Here is a 19,768-nt window from a genome sequence, read left to right as displayed (position 1 = left end):
ACACTAAGATCCGCGCTTCGCAAAGGATTAGGGGGGAAAAGCAATAGGCCAATCTAAAAGGCCGGAGAGGTAGCGGGGGAGGCCGGCAGGGAGATCTCTTTGATTTACGCGAAATATGCCCAATGAGAGCAGAGGACTAGTGACGCTTTCGCCTCAATGGGCAGGACATTAGCGATTTCAACCAATCCAGCTCAGACGTGTCTACCTTGTGGGAGGTGCTTGAGGCCGCGGAGGTCGTTGGTGTCTGTTGAACGGCTTGTGGAAGTCGTGCTGCCTTGGGTAGGGGTTAAAATCGTTCTCGAGAGGAACGTCTCTGTCCGAAGAGAACATGAGTTTAGCTCTGAGGTCGGTAATGAGCAGGCGGCAATGCTCTCCACACTCCGCCGCGGGCCCCAGGGCGGCTGTGTGTGGAAGGGAGGCAGCTTGGGGCCGAGTCGAGGAAGGGAATGCAGTTTGGGACGAGAGGAGAGATCTTTGGCCAACCTTCCCGGGCCCGGACCCCTCACCCTGGAGGCTCTGGTGAGCTCCGCACACTTCTGCTGAGGTGGTCATTTCTGTCAGGGCGTTGGGCTTTGGACCGCCAAGAAGGTGGGCTGTCTTAGTCTCGAGGAGGCAGTGAAATATCGCGAGGTTTCTATGCGTGGTGTTTGCGGGAAACCAGGCCTTGGAGCATCCCTTGTTTCAGTTCCTTGTCAGCGGCTTCCAGCTCGCTGACCTCCTGCTAACATACTTACCCATAAATTTTGGAAATAACACAAAACCCACTCCTCGCTCTTCTCCTGCGGCCATGCTTTACGGTATAATCGGAGACACATTTTAGTGATTATAGTTGGTAATCTCTTAGATTTCCGAAATGTCTTAAGCTTCTTTACCTTTCCTTCAGTTCCAACCTCTAACGCACTGTTTGTTGCCTCCGCCCCCAACCCCAGCTAGAAGTTTTACCTTAAAAATGTCTATGTAGTTAGGTCACACTAAAAAGGTACCGAGTTCTAATAAGGGATAATCGTGGTATTCTTGGATGGGGTCAGCTGTTGGTGGGTTGCGAACTTGTCCCTTCAGAATCTTGGGAAGAGAATGACCCCCGGGAGCTGCAAGTTTGTGTGAAGTCAGGTCTCTTGTGAAATAACTTCCTCAGCTTTGTCATACCTCTTTTGATCATTTTTAGTCGTCTCTTGCCTTTTTGGGGGTAGATTTCAGAGAACAAAACAACTTCAAATGCAAATAAAGTCCACTGGGTTTTACATTTTTTAAATTTATAGAATTTTTCCGTTTCAAAACTTGTTCTTATACAAGTTTTGTAGCCCCATTCGAAAATTTGGAACACTTAGATCGACACCTCTTAAGGAAGACATTTCTGGCTTTTACAGTAAATTACTTTCTTAAAGTTTTTTCAGAGTTTATGAGAAATTAAGTCTAGATGTATATGTTAAGTGAGATTTACAAGACTATTGACTCTTCACATTATTATATAGAATTAGCACAAATATTATGTACTTTTTTTGGTGTTTAGTATTCATGGTATGCTTAGGTTCATTATTTTGACTGATTTGTTAATATTAATGGGAGAAATTACAAAGAAGTGCCAAACTGTTAAAAATGTGTAATCTAAAAACATTTTTAACCCACAATGCCAAAATAGTTTGTAAGTTAATTGATGAATTAGATGTTTTTTGCAATGATTTTGATAATTATAAGCACTATAAAAGTAAACCTAATCTATAGTGATCATCAGTTGTGAATTGAATTTTTTTTTTTTTTTTTAACAGTCTGTATTGTAGAATGATGGGACTACGGTTGCTTTGTTTTTTGTTGGGGTTTCTGACATAAAACTAGTGTTTCTTATTCACAGTTCTTATTTCTTCCACAGTAATATTAGTGGGAATAAATACAAAGCTAGGAAGAGGGAAAGCTAGGTCCTCATTTCTTTTAATAACCTGTAACACTTTTCAGTTTAGGAAGTACACATTTATAGCAGCCTAGACTATAAAATGAGCAGGGCTTTGACTCACGTAGGGAAAACTTCTTTATATTTTTACAAAATACTTCCTTTTTCGAAATTTAGAAGATTATTCATTGGCTAATTTTTATTGCATTTTTGGAATTTTATTATTTAGAAGCCTAGGAGAATAGGATTAAAGTGGACTAAATAGACTTTTTTCTTATCATTTCATAGAAATGAGCTTGTAGTTGACAAAACAAAGAGGAAAAAAAGAAGAGAACTCTCTGAAGAACAGAAACAGGAAATTAAAGATGCTTTTGAACTTTTTGACACAGACAAAGATGAAGCAATAGATTATCATGAATTAAAGGTAATATACTTAAAATATATCTTTTTCTGTTAAAATGATTTGCATTTTTGACAGTTGATTAAAAATATATTTTAAAGTGTTTTAATTAAACTGTTTTTGGAAATACGAAACCATTTTAAGCATTTACCATTAAGTGCTATAATAAAATTGAATAGTACTCAAAACATACCTTTTTAGAAACTCCTTTTCACATGGTAAAATGAATAGTATTTTAACTGTAAAAATATATTCCTATGGAGGAGCTTATTTTCCACTCACATACTTAAAAAATTTGAAACTGTAGGTTTTAAACAGTTCTAACTATATTCCTCTTCCCACTGTGTTTTGTTTTGTTTTGGTTTTGTTTTTTTGGTGATCCATTCATTTTTCAGATTGAGGGAGTGTTATTTGTTTTTTAATTTGAACATGTTATTAACAGTCTCAACCTATTTTCTCTGGTGCAAACAATATAAGTGATGTCTGATGTTGACACAATGCTAATGGGGAAAAAATGTCAATTTTAAGTTTTAGAATTATTTATAAAGAACCAAGGGGAAATTGATGTTTAAGGTAGTTTGGGTCTTAAACTCAGCACAGTGAGAAAGATAGTATTTTTGTATCTCTTTAGCTCACTTTTTCACTGTTTCTTTTAGTTACCCAGCTTCAATCCATTCTTCCTTTATAATGTCTCTTCCATTTGTTGCTATTCTTATTATCTTGGTTTGGGATCTTATTTTATATCTGGAACTTCCTAAATGGTTTCTCCATTTCCTGTACACTATCATTAGATTCGTCTTTCTAAAATTCTTTCATCATATTATTCATTGCTCATAAACCCTTAGTGGCTCCTCATTGTACCCTGGATAAAGTTCAGATTTTTTTCATTTGTATTGAATGCCCTCCACACTTTTACTACCACCTACTTTTCTCATTTGCTAGCTGCTTTCTTCCGCCTGATCTTTTCCCATTCAGGTAAGGTAAACTGCTTTGTTCATTGCCTTCAAGACTATTCTTTATTTCTGTGTGTGTTTTAATACTAGTCATTCTTTTCTAAATGCCCTTCTACTCTACTTCATCCATATACGATTCGAGGAACAACTCGAATCTCTCCAAATAAGACTTCTTTAACCAGTAACATCTCTCCTTCCTTGTTACTAGTAACTAGATCTCTTCTTTCTCTAAGATCAGGTTCTTAGACCACTTACTTGGTAACTAATCATGTCGAGTCTGATGAAAATTCTTATTATAATTTTTTTAATCTCTTCTATTGTATAACTTTTTAATATTTATGCTGTGCCTTTTTTTGGATTTGTTTGTTAATCCTTTGAGAAAAAATAACTTATTAAAATTATCTGTGCACTAAAGTCAGTACATTGTAGAATGTATTCTATAAACACTCATTGATTAGTTTGTCATTAAAAAAGGGATATATAAATGAAAAAAATTGCCATTTAATTTCAGTAATGAAGAACTATCACTGTTATTTTAGAGACATAAAACATGCAAAAGAGTGTGGTTTTATTGATGTGTTGTCATCTTTTAAGTAGTAAAAACTTATTTAAGAATTGGAATTCACTTCTTTTGTAAAATATGTTTATAATTTGCTTTTCCCTTTTAATCCAAAAGGTGGCAATGAGAGCCTTGGGGTTTGATGTAAAAAAAGCTGATGTACTGAAGATTCTTAAAGATTATGACAGAGAAGCCACAGGGAAAATCACCTTTGAAGATTTTAATGAAGTTGGTGTGTATTTTACAATATTGTAAAGACTATTTTACAATAGTCTTTGTAATCAGCAGTTTGTTAGGAAATTATCTGGTTACTATCAATATTTTTAGAAGTCTCTGGGTTATGGAATTTTGCTATTGAACATTGCTGTGTAATGTGGATCTTATTTTGGAGTTTTTTTGGTACTTTTTTTTTTGCTAATTTTCAAAGAAAAAATAAGATTTATAGCTTCACTGTAAATGGGATTTATCTTTTTGTCTTTTGTTCTGAAGATTTTAACCAAGGAACTATTGTGTAGCTTCTCCCGGGAAGATGTCTTTCCATGTAATATGTACCTATATTATGTGATAAAAGTAAAAGAGTGATCAAAAAATTATTTTCTCACAGTAAAAGATAAAATTTGGTATATTTTTGTTTGGAAAATATTTCCCAGGATCATCCTAGTATGTGATTTTTGTTAGCAAAGTGGAAGGAGAGGAAATTGGTAGCAGTTGGTATCTTTAGCTGTAGATGAAGTGCATGCCTTCAGCTTGACAAAGCTTATGAGGGGCTTCCTACTCTGGATGACCCTGATCTCAATGAATAAAGTCATCTCTTTAAAGTTGCTGCTGGGGAGAAGATTGTAGTAAGGGAGGCACTTAGCAGACTGGGAGCAGGAGAAAACATTTTAGAACAACCCACTGGGTTATAATATCAGCATATTATTTAGTTATTTTTAGATATTTTAAAAATCTAGGAAAATTCAGTTACACACAGACATACACACAAACCCTTTATTTTACATATTCAACAAGAAGTAATATGAGAAATGAAAAGAAATGGCAGTTAGTACATGTGGAAAAAATAGATTCATATCATTAGTAATTTCTTTTAAATCTGAAAATTCAAACCAAAAGCAAGGAAAAAAGAAATTAAAGAACAAATAAATCTAAAAGACAAAAAAACCCACTACACAGAAGATCCCCAATTTATGAACTAATAGATGACTATTTAGAGAGGCAGCTTGTCCCTTTGGAGAGCATATTCTTTTTTTTTTTTTCTCTAGTTCGTAGAATTATTTACTTGAGAAGAGGTAGAGAGCCATCTTTATTTTCCCAGTATTGAAGCTTTCTGGGGTTTATGATCTTAGTTCAAGTTTCAACTTAGATTGTTTATAGAAACAAGGATCAGGATACAGTAGAAATGATACTACTAGGAAAGAGCTATAATTCAGGCACATTTGGTACGGTGTAGTGGTTTAGCATGGACATTTTGGAACCAGGTTGCCTGGGTTTAGATCTTGGTTTTGCCACTTACTAGCTGTGTAACTTGGTCATTTTACTTCTCTGTGCCTCATTTTCAGCTATAAAATGGGGATAGTTGTGTTATCTCATAGGGTTCTTAGGAGAAATAACTAAGCTAAAAATATGTAAAGTATTTAGAAAAAGGCCTAGTATGTAGTAAGTTCTATTAAGTATTTGTTGTTATTATTACTTCAAAAATTAGTCTTTGTTTCAATGGCTGGAAAATATGTATATCACTGGAACATAAAAAGTATTCTGCTCCATGTATTTATATTTTTCTCATTACCTTTTTCCTGTAGTTGTAGGTTATTTTAAGCACTATTTGCCTCTAATAATTTTACAAAACACATTATTTCATCTTAGGTGAATACAGTTTTAAAATTTTGATTTTATTAGCAGTTGAAGCCAGAGTCCCATGTAATCTCTGCCTTTCCTAACCCTGCATCTCTTCTATGTTATTAACAGAACAGAAATACTGGGTTCCTTCTAGAATAAATGGTCATGAGTAAACTTCAGCCTGACTTTCAAAGATCAACCATTTGGCAGGCTTAGTACATACTTTAACTATCCTAAGGTTACCTATTGAGAATATCAACTGTAAAATAAAATTTTATTACTGTTTGGGAATCAAATAATCAAAAACTATTACTTTCCCCATTTTTTGATCATTTTTAAATAGTAACTGGCCACAGATGAATATATGTTTTATAGTTTGGGACAAATAACTCTAAATCAGAATATTTGAATCTTACTTTTATCTACTATCTATTACTGTTTAAGGATATTGTTCCACAGATATTTACAGGTATTTCTAGATAAAGTTTGGCACTTCATATTCTTCCCAATGCTAGAAAAAAGTACTAAAACATACTTAATGTAAGTTTAGAATTTAGACAGCCTGAGGCTAGTGAGTTACAGGTGTTTTAGGAATTGCTGCTTTAAAGTAAGACCAAGATAAGTCAGCTATTTGTACTCGTCTATTTTTGGCATGTACTATTTATTATTTCATTGCCTATTTAGAATAGAATATTATATATTTTTTTGTTTTGCTTAGCAAACATTTGCTGACTTTTTTGGCATTCAGTACTATGCTGGGGTGAGGGAGGGGAATTAATCAGAAGTTACTAAGAGTTTCTTCTTTCAAGGAGCTTACAGTTTAAATGCAGGTGATAACAAGCTATGATACTCTGTGGTAAATTATAATTTTGTATAGGGCAGTAGTGGCATACTGTAGCCCTTAGGCCAAATTCAGCTGTTGCCTGTATGCTGCCACATCCATTCTTTTTTTTTAAATTTTTATTTATTTATTTATTTATTTTGGACTGTGTTGGGTCTTCATTGCTGCGTGCAGGTTTTCTCTAGGTGTGGCAAGCGGGAGCTACTCTTTGTGGTGGCTTCCCTTGTTGCAGAACATGGGCTCTAGGCACGCGGGCTTCAGTAGTTGTGGTGCATGGGCTTAGTTGCTCCGTGGCATGTGGGATCTTTCCCGGACCAGGGCTCGAACCTGTGTCCCCTGCATTGGCAGGTGGGTTCTTAACCACTGCCCCACCAGGGAAGTCCCTGCCACATCCATTCTTTTATGCTGCTTTTGTGGTACCATGACAGAGTGAGTGGTTGAGATAGAGACCTTATGCTCCCCCGGCGCCCCCCAAAAAAAGCCTAAAATATTTACTGTCTGGTCTTTGGCAGGAAAGTTTGTCAATTCCTGATCTAGAGCAATTGAAGACTTTGCAGAAGGGATTTTTAATTTAGGCTTTGGGAACAGGAATAGGATTTCATCACAAGGGAAAAATTGTGGGAGGGGTATAGAAAGGCATTCTAAGCAGAGAAAACAGCAACAACAAGGAGTAATAGTAGACATATAGCATGTTCAGAAAACTTCAGTTAGTCTCCTGCTCTAGAGGACAGGGAAATAACTGGAAAGGTAGGACCGGGCTAGCTAGGTAAAGTCTTGCATAACACAGAGTTTGGACTTTAGTCAGAGGATCTATGTCAGTTTTTAAAGAAGAGGAGATAATATGTTTTAGAGAGGTAACTGTTGAGATTATTAAAGATGTGTTGGAGGGAAGAGATTGCAGGCAGAAGATACAGTTGGCCCTCTCTATCCCTGGGTTCTGCTTCTGTGGATTCAACGAACTGCGGATTGAAAATATTAGGAAAAAAAAATTCCAGAAAGTTCCAAGGAGCTAAACTTGAATTTGCTGTGTGCCTGGCAATTATTTACATAGCATTTACATCATATTTACAACTATTTACATAGCATTTACATTATATTAGGTATTATAAGTAATCTAGAGATGATTTAAAGTATACAGGAGGATGTACATAGATTATATGCAAATGCTATCCGTCCCAGATTTTGGTATCTGAGGGGAGTCCTGGAACCAATCCCCCATGGATACCATGGAAACTGAGGGATAACTGTAATAGACTTTTTATGCTGAGGGTGGTGAGAATAAAAAGAAAAGGGGTACATTCAAGAGTAAAAAAGGTGGTAACCTCAGTACTCTAGGATATAAGTAACTGATAGGGTTTAAAGTTTTAATGTGATGTTTTTGAATTTGCTTTATTAAGTGATTGTTATAATGTATAAAGCCTAAGTATTTTGAGTAAGTACATTTCTGAGAGTATAATTAAATCATTTGAAAATTGAGTTACATGGACAGAAATTTGTGAAATAGATTGAACCCATCTTTACTGCTTGTATGTCAGTCGATTTATTTTCATTGAAAAATAAATATATTTCTTATAATTCTACTTTGTAGAATAAGAATAGAAGAGGCAGGCCTGGAGGATAGTCACCATAAAGTTACAATGTTTTAGCTGTCCAGAATGATGGGTATTTATAGTTCCAAAGAAAAGTTGCATTCTAAGACAAAGTATTGATAAAAGATTATATAGACACATAAGTCTCAAGTAACTAACACAATTAAAGCACCAGTGGGATAGGAATTTATACATCTTGGAGCCCCATCTGTTCCCCACGTCACCCTGTTGCTTCTTTAAATACATTAATATTTTCAGCAAGCTGCTTTTTTGGTTCACCTGTCATGTAAATTATTTAATTGGTGAAGAAAATTTCTTAACACTTTTTTTTCCTTGTCCTGCTTTTTTGTTGGGACTAAATTCAAAATAAGTTGAGTATGAGCCATAGAGTTAAGTGTGGTATTTTATTTTGGTGTTATGGCTGTATATATGCCAACTCCTTTTTAACTGAATATTTATGAGCTTTGATGATTTGCATACTTATAGTAATATACTTCAATTAGTTACTTGGAAGACTTTTTGTATAAAATTAATGGATAAAAGAAAACTATTGAATATATGTGTAGATGATTTAACATTAGCTTGAATAGGTGCTTATTCTAAAGCTTATTCAACCAAATATGAAAACAGCAGCAAAACAACTATTTGTGGGGGACTTGAATTGTATTTTTCTTTTGGATGCATTAAATATTCCAGTATTTTCCATCTATAAGCATTTGCAAATTTTTAGTGATTCTGTAAACCTCAACAGGATTGAGTTATTTTTAATGGGACAGTGAAGGTCATAAATACGTCTTGTTGTAGTGGTAGACTAGCATGTAGAATTACTTCAGAGATATTTCCTTTGATATTTTCAGAATTTTATCTAGTAACTTAAAAAATTTTATACCACAGATTTAAAATTTTCTGTTATTGTAGCTATTGATTAAAGACTGTGGCTATATTGAAAATATTAAGTTGACTCTATTATTATATATTATTACATTTAGTATTTTAAAATAATTATTACTATTGAGGCCTGAAATTACTCACATTTAATTTTAACTTAGCTGTCTGATAGTTATTATCTTGATGAACAAAATGGATTTGACTTTAGAGAGATCTCCTTTTCGACCTTTTTTTTTTCTTACAATCAGATTCAATCCTTTTAATAACTACTTTTGAGAAACCAAGAGGTTCTTTTAAATCATGAGGATATGAGTGGAATTTTCATCTACTGTCTGAGACTGTATCTGTATCAATGGTGGCAGTTAATTTTATAAATTTGTCAGGGGTTTTTTGTTTCTTTTTAAGTTGTATTAAATTTGAAGAACAATCAGTATTACTATTAAGTTTAGCCAACAAACAACTTTTATCTAGTTGGTTTTAATTGTTTTGTTGGTATATCATCTCTACAACTAGGTTACAAACTCCTAGACTTGTGTGCTTGATGTCAGTGGAGCCTAGTACAATTCTTGATAATAGTAAACCTTAAATAAATATGGTATAAATGTAGTTTTCAAAATTTTGCTTCTGTGTGATATAGTTATACTTATTCTTATAATAGGATAAATTGTTGATAATGTAAAGGTTAAATTCTAAAATATGGATTTGGTTTTTCTAATTTTCTGTTTATCTCTTTGGGTTTTTGGACTTCGGCATTTTTATTGTCAAACTAAATGTTGACAGACTCATAGCTTTAATTCTCATCTAATAATTAGTTGATTTCACAAATGAATGCCTTTGAGACTATGAAGGTTTACTTTTCATGTTTTTTTAACTATAGTGACAGACTGGATATTGGAAAGAGATCCACATGAAGAAATATTGAAGGCATTTAAACTATTTGATGATGATGATTCAGGTAAAATAAGCCTGAGGAATTTGCGACGTGTTGCCAGAGAATTGGGTGAAAACATGAGTGATGAAGAACTTCGGGCTATGATAGAAGAATTTGATAAAGATGGTGATGGAGAAAGTAAGTTTTGAGTAAAACATACATTCCAAATATTCCTACTGTACACATATAGTAATTTTTTCTAAAACCGAATGATTTTCAAGACCCTTTGCAAGCTATCTATTTAGTGTAAATGTTTTTCATCCTATAATGGGATTTTTGCATAAGTATTTCACATACTCAGTTTAGAATGAAGCAGACCTTTAAAACCAACTGTACAGATTATAGTATGAGCTTCCACACTTCAAGAAACTGCTTTACTTTTCTTTGAGGTGAAATATCTCCAAAATTTCAGCCACTCAGTAAAATTTCAGCCTTTAATGTCTTCTTCCTCAACCTACATGCGTGTCTAAGTTCTGTTGAGTCTACCCTCCAGATATTTTTAATCTGTTTTATTTCTTTGTTTACTGCTACTGTCCTAATTCAGGCCCTAGTTTCTTTGTAGGAATGTTATCATAGCTTTGTTCATTATTTCCTTGAATGCCTGCTGGGTACCGTGTTCTGTGTGCTGACTGGTGCTACCCAATGAAAGAGGCTGATGTTGTCCCTGCTCTCACTGACTTTACAGTCTCTTGTAGCCTCCTAATTGCCCTCTATGCCTATAAGCCTCTTTTCTCTTCCTAATTTGTTCTAGCAGCATTCTTTTCCTAAAATGCAGGTTTGGTGATGTCATTTTCCTGTTCAAACACTTACAGTGATTCTTCAGTGCCTATGGAGTAAAGTCCAAAGTCTTCTATGATCTGTCGTACCATAATTATCTAGTTTTATTTCCCACTGTATTCTTCTACTTTCTACTTTAACCCTCACCTCCCATATAGTATACATACTTTGACAAAATATACTCTGTCCTATCTTTTTATGCTGTGCCTTTCATCATGCTATTCTTTAATCCTAGAATGCTCTAATTGCCAATTGCTGTCTGCTAAAATGTTAGTTGTTCTCTCAGGTTCGTTTTAAACTCCGTCTTTTTCTCAAAAGCCTCCCTCAGTGGTCTCTGTTTATAAATTATGAGATTTCCATTAAGGGCCCATAACATTTAGAGAAATAAACTATTTTGACCTTTTGTACACTGCCTTCTGTTAGTTATATACATGTGTGTCACTCCAGTTATATTGTGAGCCATTGAAGAGTAGTTTGGAATCATATAGTGTGAAAGGCCTGAGGCTTTGGAATCATACAGACCTGGATTCGAATTGAATCTCTACCAGTTACTTAGTAGCTCTGTAATTTTGTGCAAGTTTTTAACATTGTCTGAGTCTCAGTTTTCCTATTTATAAAAATCAGAATGGTAATACCTTTCCGGATGGTTGTGAGTATTAAATGAAGATAATTGAAGGTGCCTAGCACTAAATGTAAACTTGTTTTCCTTTTTCTTCTTCATCTTTATATTCTCCTGCATTTTCTTGAACATGATGAGTACTCTGACGTTTGTTGACTTAAGCAGCGAGCAGGAGTGTGCGTTACAGTAGATACATGTTGCTATAGTACCAACTATTCATTTTTACATAAATATATATATATATAACCTTGGAAATACTGGCATGCTTCAATAAGGAGATAAGACAGTAGCAAATAGTTATCAGCTCAGATTGTCCATTAGAATTGCGCATTATTATGCTTTCTCATTATATTTATGTGACTATTATTTGAGCATTATACAACTTTTCTATTTTTAGTACTAGCTCTTTGAAGGGTATCGATATAGTTAGTTATATTTTAAAACAGAGATGATTAAAACTTGAGAAGACTTAAAGGACTTCTTAAGCTATAATTCTAATATTTGGATTTATAATCCGCTGTCTTCATAGTTAAAAAATGTTTGTGTCTTCCCTAGCTGTTGATTATTACCCTAAATTAGCTTTAAATGAGTTCCTTTATGTAAAGGTACTCTCTTCAGTGGTAGAGAGAATCTTGGTATGTCTTTTTCATACTCCAGCTACTTACGTGTCAAACGACCAGAGTTATAAACAGTTTCTTTTTCCTGTACTAGGCTCATGCAAGTTAGGTTTTAGTTATTAGCTTCATTTGACATTAGAATAAAATACCAGTTAGTAACCTGTTCTTAAATTCAAACATCATGTGAAACTTTTCTTAGAAAATGTGTCCATTTCTTGCATCCCTTGCTAGACTGCTCTACCTGCTGCTTTTGAGTTTGAGTTCACACCTGTGCTCCATTGCTGGGAGATTTATTTTAGTGCATCCTTAAAACATTTCTTCGGTCCTCACTGCTTGCATTATTCTGCTTTAAGTCACTGTACAACTGTTGCTTGGGCATCCTACTGTCATTTATTCACATGACTAACAGGCAAATAACACTTTTTTTTTCTTTTTTCCAAGTGACTGATTACAAATAAAATAACAGGCAAATAACACTTTTTATTTCTTTTTTCCAAGTGATTGATTACAAATAAAATAACAGGCAAATAACACTTTTTATTTCTTTTTTCCAAGTGATTGATTACAAATAAAATACACCTGACACATAATCTTTTATTGTTAAGACTTGTCTTTTTTGGGGGGGGATAGGAGGGTGGTCTTATCATATTAAAATAGTCTAATCCAGTAGTTTCCAATCTGAGATGTGGGTATCTAGGGGTGGAGGCCTTCTGAGGTATTGTGCAGGGTCTGGGAGTTCATGTATGCATCAAATATTGTCTGTAGACCATATGAATAATAGTATTGCACATGCATACATATACTGCTTTTTTCGGTTATATTTAAATGCTATTGAGATTGATTGCAGAGTTTATATAGCTATTTGACATTATCTACTTCTCAAACGAGATACACTAAGGATAGCTGTTATTGTGGCAGGTCCAGAAAATTATTATTTAAAGGCATTTTCATATTCAGAAACAATGAGAACTCCAACCCTAATCTGTTTAGTGTGGCTTTGGGTTACTGCCTTAATTTATATTGGGTCTCTGTAGCTATCTGAAAATCTGCCCATTTTTGAAAAAGTGGGAAGTTAGATTTTATAATAATTTATTAATCTGATCACGTAATCTGTTTTTTTTTTTTTTTTTGGACTGTAGGCAGAGTTTTTCTTAGATATAACTAACCTGCTTTCTTTGTATATGTTAAACTGGTAAAGATCATAATACTTCGCTTCCTTTTTTGGACTTCAGTGATTGTTCTGTTTTTACGAATTTTTCACACTTCAGTATTTGAGAGCAATGAAAAATTTTTTTTTTATTGTATATATAGAATAATAAACATGGTAAATGAGGAATTAAAGGAGAAGAAGACATAATACAAAATATAAATACAGCTGTGGTAATGATATAGAAAGAATCCCTCCCAAGATATATAAAATAAAATACAGTAAATCATTTTGGAAAAGTGGAAGCAACATTTAAAAAACCAAAGTGGACCATCTTCTAAATAATTATGATGAATGTTAACATTTGTTTAGTACTTTATATATGTTAGATTCTGTGCTTAGCATGTTACATTGTGGATTATGTCACTTAATTTACATAATAGCTTTTGTGAAGTGAATACAGTGTTATACCCATTTATGCATAGGATACATGCATATATATAGATGAGGAAACTAGCTCTGAGAGTTTAATAACCTGTCCAAGGTTATTACAAAGCTAATACATGGCAGAGCCAGACTTAAACTCATACCTCCATAATGACAAAGAATATGCTTTTAACCATAACACTGTATTGCCTCTTGTGCTTTAAAGTAAAATATTAATTAGGTTTCTATGTTTATGGGGTTTTTAAAATTGTATACTATTATGGGAAACAGTGTGTTAGTAAAATATTCAACTGGCACTTCAGATATTAAAATTTGTTTTTTCCCCTCAAAGCCAGATGGTCTCTAAGGTACTTAATTTCTCTAAAATTTTTTATTTTAATGACATGTAGTAAGATTTACCCTATGAAATGATTGATTTATGAAAATTTTGTTTAAAAAGGCGGTGTAGAAAAAAATGAAGTGTCATATATGTTTGATTCAATATATATTTTATCAAATGCCTATTTTAAGGTAGGCATTGTGTTCCTTACATCAAGGAACTTGATATAAGATACGATTGATAGAGAAGGTTATAAAACCGAATGTATAAAGGCATCACAGATTCTCCTAATTGTCTTAAAGTCTCACTGACGATAAAGGAGCTAGTTTAAATTCCTTAGCCACTTTCTTCCCTTCAGCTTTTAGGTTCACTTTTTTGGACTTAAGTATTTTGTTTTTAGGTATGAAATTATGGAATAGTTTAAAATACTTTTGAAATGCTACAGTGCTTTAAAGTGTTTACATATAAAGAATATAAATATTGAGTTGCTTTGTTTTAGAACTATATGAAGCTTAATTTGAAATTTGAGTATTGAGATTTTACAAATTGAGGGAAAACAGTTTTAGATCTTTAAGTAACAAAACATAAGTACTTTTCAGATTTTGAATATTTTAATCATGGCTCTATTATGCTGTTAAAATAATGTGTAGTCAGATCATTCCAAGGCTGCTTTCCTTATGTTGTTTTTCTTAAAAATATACCCTTGTTTCCTGTTTTGGTCTAGATGCCTCACTCTAGATTTTTCTAAATCAGGGGTTCTTAAATGAAGGTACATATTGATGAAATTGTTTAAAATTTTTATATATTTGGATTTTTTTTTTTTAACTAGGACGAGAGGGGTCATAGCTTTCATAAGATACTGAAATGTATTCATTTAACTGCAAAGGTTAAAGATCAGTACTACAATTTATAAAATCACTGAAAGTATTTTCAGTTTTGTATTACAGGTTTTGTATTCTTTTCTACTGTGTCTATCATAGTGTCTTGTAGATGTTTCATATTGAATGCATGAATTCATGGTTCTTTATCAGCTCCTGGACGGCTCATTCCTCTTAACTCCTTATAGATTATTTTTTGCAGTATTTTTTTCTTTAACTATGTTTCATTTAGTTTTTCTTTAACATAGGCTTTTAAATATATAAAAGTTCCAAAAAACAATGATTTGACGTTTTTTCTAATTCTAATATATTTTTATCTTTCAGAATTCTAACTTACATGTGTGATATATTTAAGCTTATTTATTAAGAAAGGGTTTGCTAAATGAACTAGTACAATAATGATTATCAAGAGAGTTTAACTATCTAAGAAATTTAAAATTTTAAGTTTTTAAAACTATTTTATTAAGTGTGTATAAATATTATTATGATAGATTTTTTTAACATATACCATTTTGTCTTTTTCCTAGCTAATATTATAGAATGTTAATTTATATTGTTTATTATATTTTATGTATTTTTGTATTCATGAAGTTCAATTTAATTAACGTATTCAACTTCCTAGCAAAGAAGTAAAAGCAAAAAGCTATGTCTTGGTTTATTAAGAATTTTGTATAATATAAAATTTAAAGATACTTAGTAAAATAGTAATAGTGTTCTCTGAAAAAAATTTGTATTTCTGACTTACATTTTCTTTCTTACCACAGTAAATCAAGAGGAATTCATTGCTATTATGACTGGTGACATTTAAAGAATTACAAGGATAAACACTAAGAATGTTGCAGTTATCATCTTATATTCTATTTTTGTGCCTGAAGCTGTGTTTAAAAAAAGAAAACAACTTAGTTCTTTTTTCCAAAAGGCCCAAAAATAAGCATCATATGTATTCATATTTTACTACTGTTAAGTTTCTTTATATGAACAGTATTGTTAGTACTCTAATAGTTTAGCTTTGTATTTATAATATAGTTTTTATATATAAAGTTTAAAAAATTGAATCGTGGTACACATTTTTTGAAGGTTTTTTATTTAGCATTAGTAGTCACTTTTGTTTTGGTGCACATGTTTTTCAGACTTTCCTTAATAAAATGTTTATTTTTTAGTATTTTAAAATTTGGTAAATTTTCTGTTTATTTTGATTCCAAATGTCTGCTAACCCTCAAGAGTATCTTTCTTAAATCTTTTCTCTTTACACGGTTGTTTTCAGAAATGGAAATTGAAATATAAATTGCAATAGAAGAGCACATTTTTCCATTACAAGTTTGACATTTGATGTTTCAGTACAAAATGACTCAGTATAGGCATAATTCCTTTTTCATGAGTCATGTCTTTCAGTTTGGAGGGAAAAAGTATTGTGCATATAGACTCATTTATCCTCATGTATTCAATATTATGTTCTGTAACGCTTTTGGTATCTTAAGTTATGACAGTTAAATCTGGATATTTCTTTCTTAAACTAATTGAATATAGTTTGAATCATCTAACTTCTTGACAAAGTGAAAGATTTAAATTTTGGAATTTTGATCTGTTAAGATAATTATCACTCAATTAAACGTCACAGTGATGAAAATAGGAAACTAAGCCACAGAAATCATTTAAGGCTCTGTTTTAGCTGTATAAAGGAACGTTCTGTGATTCACCAGGAAACAGTGGAGACAGATTTTCCAGATATTGGTGGGTTCTTCTTCCTTGTAGAAGTGTAAGTTAGGGGGAAACACATGGTTAGGGAAGATAGGTCATAGTAATAATTTGAGGCACTTTAAATGTTGTGAGCCTCCTAGAATATTACAGAAAGAGTTATCCACTAGAAATTTAACCAAAAAATCAGTAGAGAATAATGTAACGGTGGTGATATTTCAGATAGTTATCTAGAAAGCAAGTTAATTGTTCACCATATTAAAATTCAGTTTTGAATATGAAATCAGTGTTCACAGTAATACCAATATCCAGGGCAACAAATAGACTGTGAAATTTAAAAAATTGTATCACGTTTACTGATGAATTTGCCTTCTATATCTCAATCACAAAATATGTTGATTTCCAGGAAATTGAAGAATAAAGAAAATGAAGAATAAAACACAAACGTATCTAGGCTTGCTAGTCTTCTACCACTTTATTGGAATAAATAACCTAAGGTACTTTTTGTCACTTACAGAGATAACTTCTTTATTCTTAATATAAATGGTTACTCCTTGGGATGCCAGCATTTTGTTTCTTCTTACTGTGGGTTGAGGGAAGAGTGCTCACTTCAGTTCTTTATGTTTGTGAAAGCTTTCTCCTACAGAAGGATATGAATTATTTTCAAGTTTTTTCCAGTGTTAATAACTGTAGAGTCAGAGGCTTATAAAATTGGCTAGTAGAGGCGGCAATAAGAAGAAAGGAGTGAATTTGCTTTAAACAAGAAGGACGTGGAGGTGGGTATTAGTCATTTACCATTATAGTTATATTTATTATGCAATGGCATTTCATGATGTAAGAAAATAACTTTCTTGCTAAACTTACCTACTGCATCTGCTGTTCTGGTATCCTGGTAAGCTTTGATAGTTTGGGATTTGTCAGCTAAGATCTTGTCTTACATATAAACCAACAAAGCCTACTTTAAGTTATGTACCTCTTAACAGCTCCTAGATTAGAGTCTGGCGGTAGGTAGTTGGGATGGGGAGGAAATCAAAAACATATTTGTTATGCACTTAATATGTGGTGTGGGTACTGCACTAGGCTTATTTAATCGTTTATTGCAGGAAATTCATACAGCACTTCTAATGGAAGACTTTCAAATTTAGTTGATGTGCCAGTGTTAATGGTCTTGCATTAGCAAACACCATGATGAGTTAGATGATCCAATTGAGTTGCTAATTTCCTCAACTCCCTAAACCATCTGTCTGATGCTAATCTCTGGATGTAAATTCTCTTGGGAATTGCTAGTGATGTGTTCTACACTAAAGATAATTTCTAATGTTCTGAAGACCAATGTGAAGAAGGCAAAAGAGTTTCAAAAAATCACTTAAAATATGAAGTTAAACAAATTACATAAGTAATATATAAAGGTAATATATAAAGTAAAAGTGAAAATTCTTTTTTTTTTAACTGCCAGCTCCACTCCCATTCCTCTGAATAGTATCAGTTTCAGTTAGACCTCAGACATCAAGAGGAGCACAACTGGATATTTTAAGAGTGTAATATAGGGAATAGGTTAAATTGGTGCTGGAGAACCAAAAAAAAAAAAAAAAAAAAATCAGGAAAGGAACACTGGGATAGCTGAGGGTAAAAGTTGTAGTTACTGGAAACTAGAAGCTGGGAGGAGAGGTCCTATGGAGCAGGGACTCGGAGATGTTTGAGGAAGGGGGTACTGGTAGGTGGTGCTAATGTTGATGGGGAATGATGAGGCTGGTTTGGGGAATCTCGAGAAAAAGCTGGAGGATGGAACCAAGTGCTGCTCCTGGAACGAAGAACTGTTGCCCTGGGGATGCTGACAGGAACTCCAGGCAAACTGGAAACAGCAAGAGTCTTTTCCCCTCCTGCCTTCCTGTTTTATTCTTCTAGTCCTCTTTTTAGTGGAGCTTAAAAAAATTCAGCTGGCAAAGGGGAAATGTAGTTTACACAGTCCTAACCCTACTGTTACACATTTGAATACAGAATAGTGGTTTGGAGCTGTGGGGAAAAAAAGTGTAATGACCAACACAATTGACCATATATTTTATGATCTAAACCGGGTTACTTGAGAGTGAAGGAGCTTAGGGGAGACTATTATTTATCTTGGCACAACAGGTGTAATTCAGAACTAGCCTGGGCAGACTAGGACATAACTGTCACCTGATCTCTGGGATAGTAACCATTGTTATTTTAGAGATTCTTTCAACCTGTTTCCTTTGTATTTACATGAAATTATAGAAGTATTTTTTTCCACATGAATATTCTATCCATTCTTCAGCTAAGTTTTATAAAGGAAATGTCTTTAAAAATTTAGTAACTTAAGTGCTGCTGTGTTCCAGGCACACATAGTTATTTACATACATTATATATTTTAATCTCAGTAACCTGAGGTAGATACTGTTGGGTTGTCTTTATATTACACGCAAGAAAACCAAAGCTTAGGCTTAAGTAACTTGTTCAAGGTAGTAGGAATAGGAATTGGAATTTGATCCTAAATCTTCTGACTCCATGGCCCACTCATAGCCACTAGATTGTATTATCTCCTTACAGTGACTTTTATAAACTATCTCAAGGTGTAAAGGATCAGACTTTTAAAACTACAAAACTAAGAGATAGAATCTGGAATTCAGAGGCTCAGCAGCAAAAGCATTAAACATTTATGCATAATCTAGCACGGCATTTGTTGTATTATGTATTATTCCATGTGAGTTAACATTTGGTGCCAGTCCTCTGGAAGCTAATAAGCTTCGATAGACTGTTTCTAAAATCATGGAGTCAATACACTGAAAAAGTAGATGTTTGGGAAAAAAATAATCAATACAATATTAAGCAAATGCTTATTGATAAAGTGCATATTATTGAGTAGTCATAAAATATTTTCATTTTGAGAAAACATTTTTCCACTTACCCTTTGTGGAGATTTTATTTTAGGGGCTGTTTGAATGAAGAAAGAACTCTTTAAATTCTTGGTAGGAAATGGAAGGAACCTTGGGCTTAGGAGTATATTTGGTAAAAGGATGTGTGGGAAGATCTTTGAGGCATCTAGCTGGAGAGGAGGAAGGTTTATGGACCTGATAGTCTAAAGCAAAGCTCTTGTCGGTCTCAGTGGTCAGAGAAGAGGGTCAGTAAAGGTTATTTTAATGGTAGAATGATGACTTGTTTAGGCTTTGGGTTGCAAAGAGAAATTCTTGGGATGAAATGTGGCAGTCATCTGGATGGCAGCTTAGTTGGGTCTTGGAGATCTTGATTAAACAGCCTAGGCTTACCCATTCAATTGAAATAGGTAATTTGCCTACATATCCTGATTCTGTGTTAAGTCATATGTCATTCTACATTTACAGCATTCATTGAAAACTTCATCTAAGACTCTAC

The 19,768-nt window shown here is 33.3% G+C and overlaps 1 protein-coding gene across 2 annotated transcripts; it reads left to right on the top strand.

Annotated features, from left to right (window-relative positions):
* Nucleotides 1-211: 211 nt before the first annotated feature.
* Nucleotides 212-15,762, top strand: CETN3 (centrin 3). Of its 2 annotated transcripts, none has more exons than XM_059916756.1 (5): nucleotides 212-345; nucleotides 2,174-2,309; nucleotides 3,915-4,029; nucleotides 9,829-10,020; nucleotides 15,451-15,749. In XM_059916756.1, the coding sequence occupies exons 1-5, from the start codon at nucleotides 329-331 to the stop codon at nucleotides 15,492-15,494; spliced, it is 504 nt and encodes a 167-aa protein (XP_059772739.1). In that variant the 5' UTR covers nucleotides 212-328; the 3' UTR covers nucleotides 15,495-15,749. The 2 variants fall into 2 exon arrangements, with proteins under 2 accessions (XP_059772739.1, XP_059772740.1); XM_059916757.1 differs by lacking the exon at nucleotides 212-345 and adding an exon at nucleotides 367-431 and having other exon boundaries at nucleotides 2,171-2,309; nucleotides 15,451-15,762.
* The last annotated feature ends 4,006 nt before the right edge of the window (nucleotides 15,763-19,768 follow it).

Source organism: Balaenoptera ricei, chromosome 3 (genome assembly GCF_028023285.1).
Source record: "Balaenoptera ricei isolate mBalRic1 chromosome 3, mBalRic1.hap2, whole genome shotgun sequence".
In the NCBI taxonomy this organism is placed as follows: domain Eukaryota; kingdom Metazoa; phylum Chordata; class Mammalia; order Artiodactyla; family Balaenopteridae; genus Balaenoptera; species Balaenoptera ricei.
This window is presented reverse-complemented; position numbering and strand designations above follow the sequence as displayed.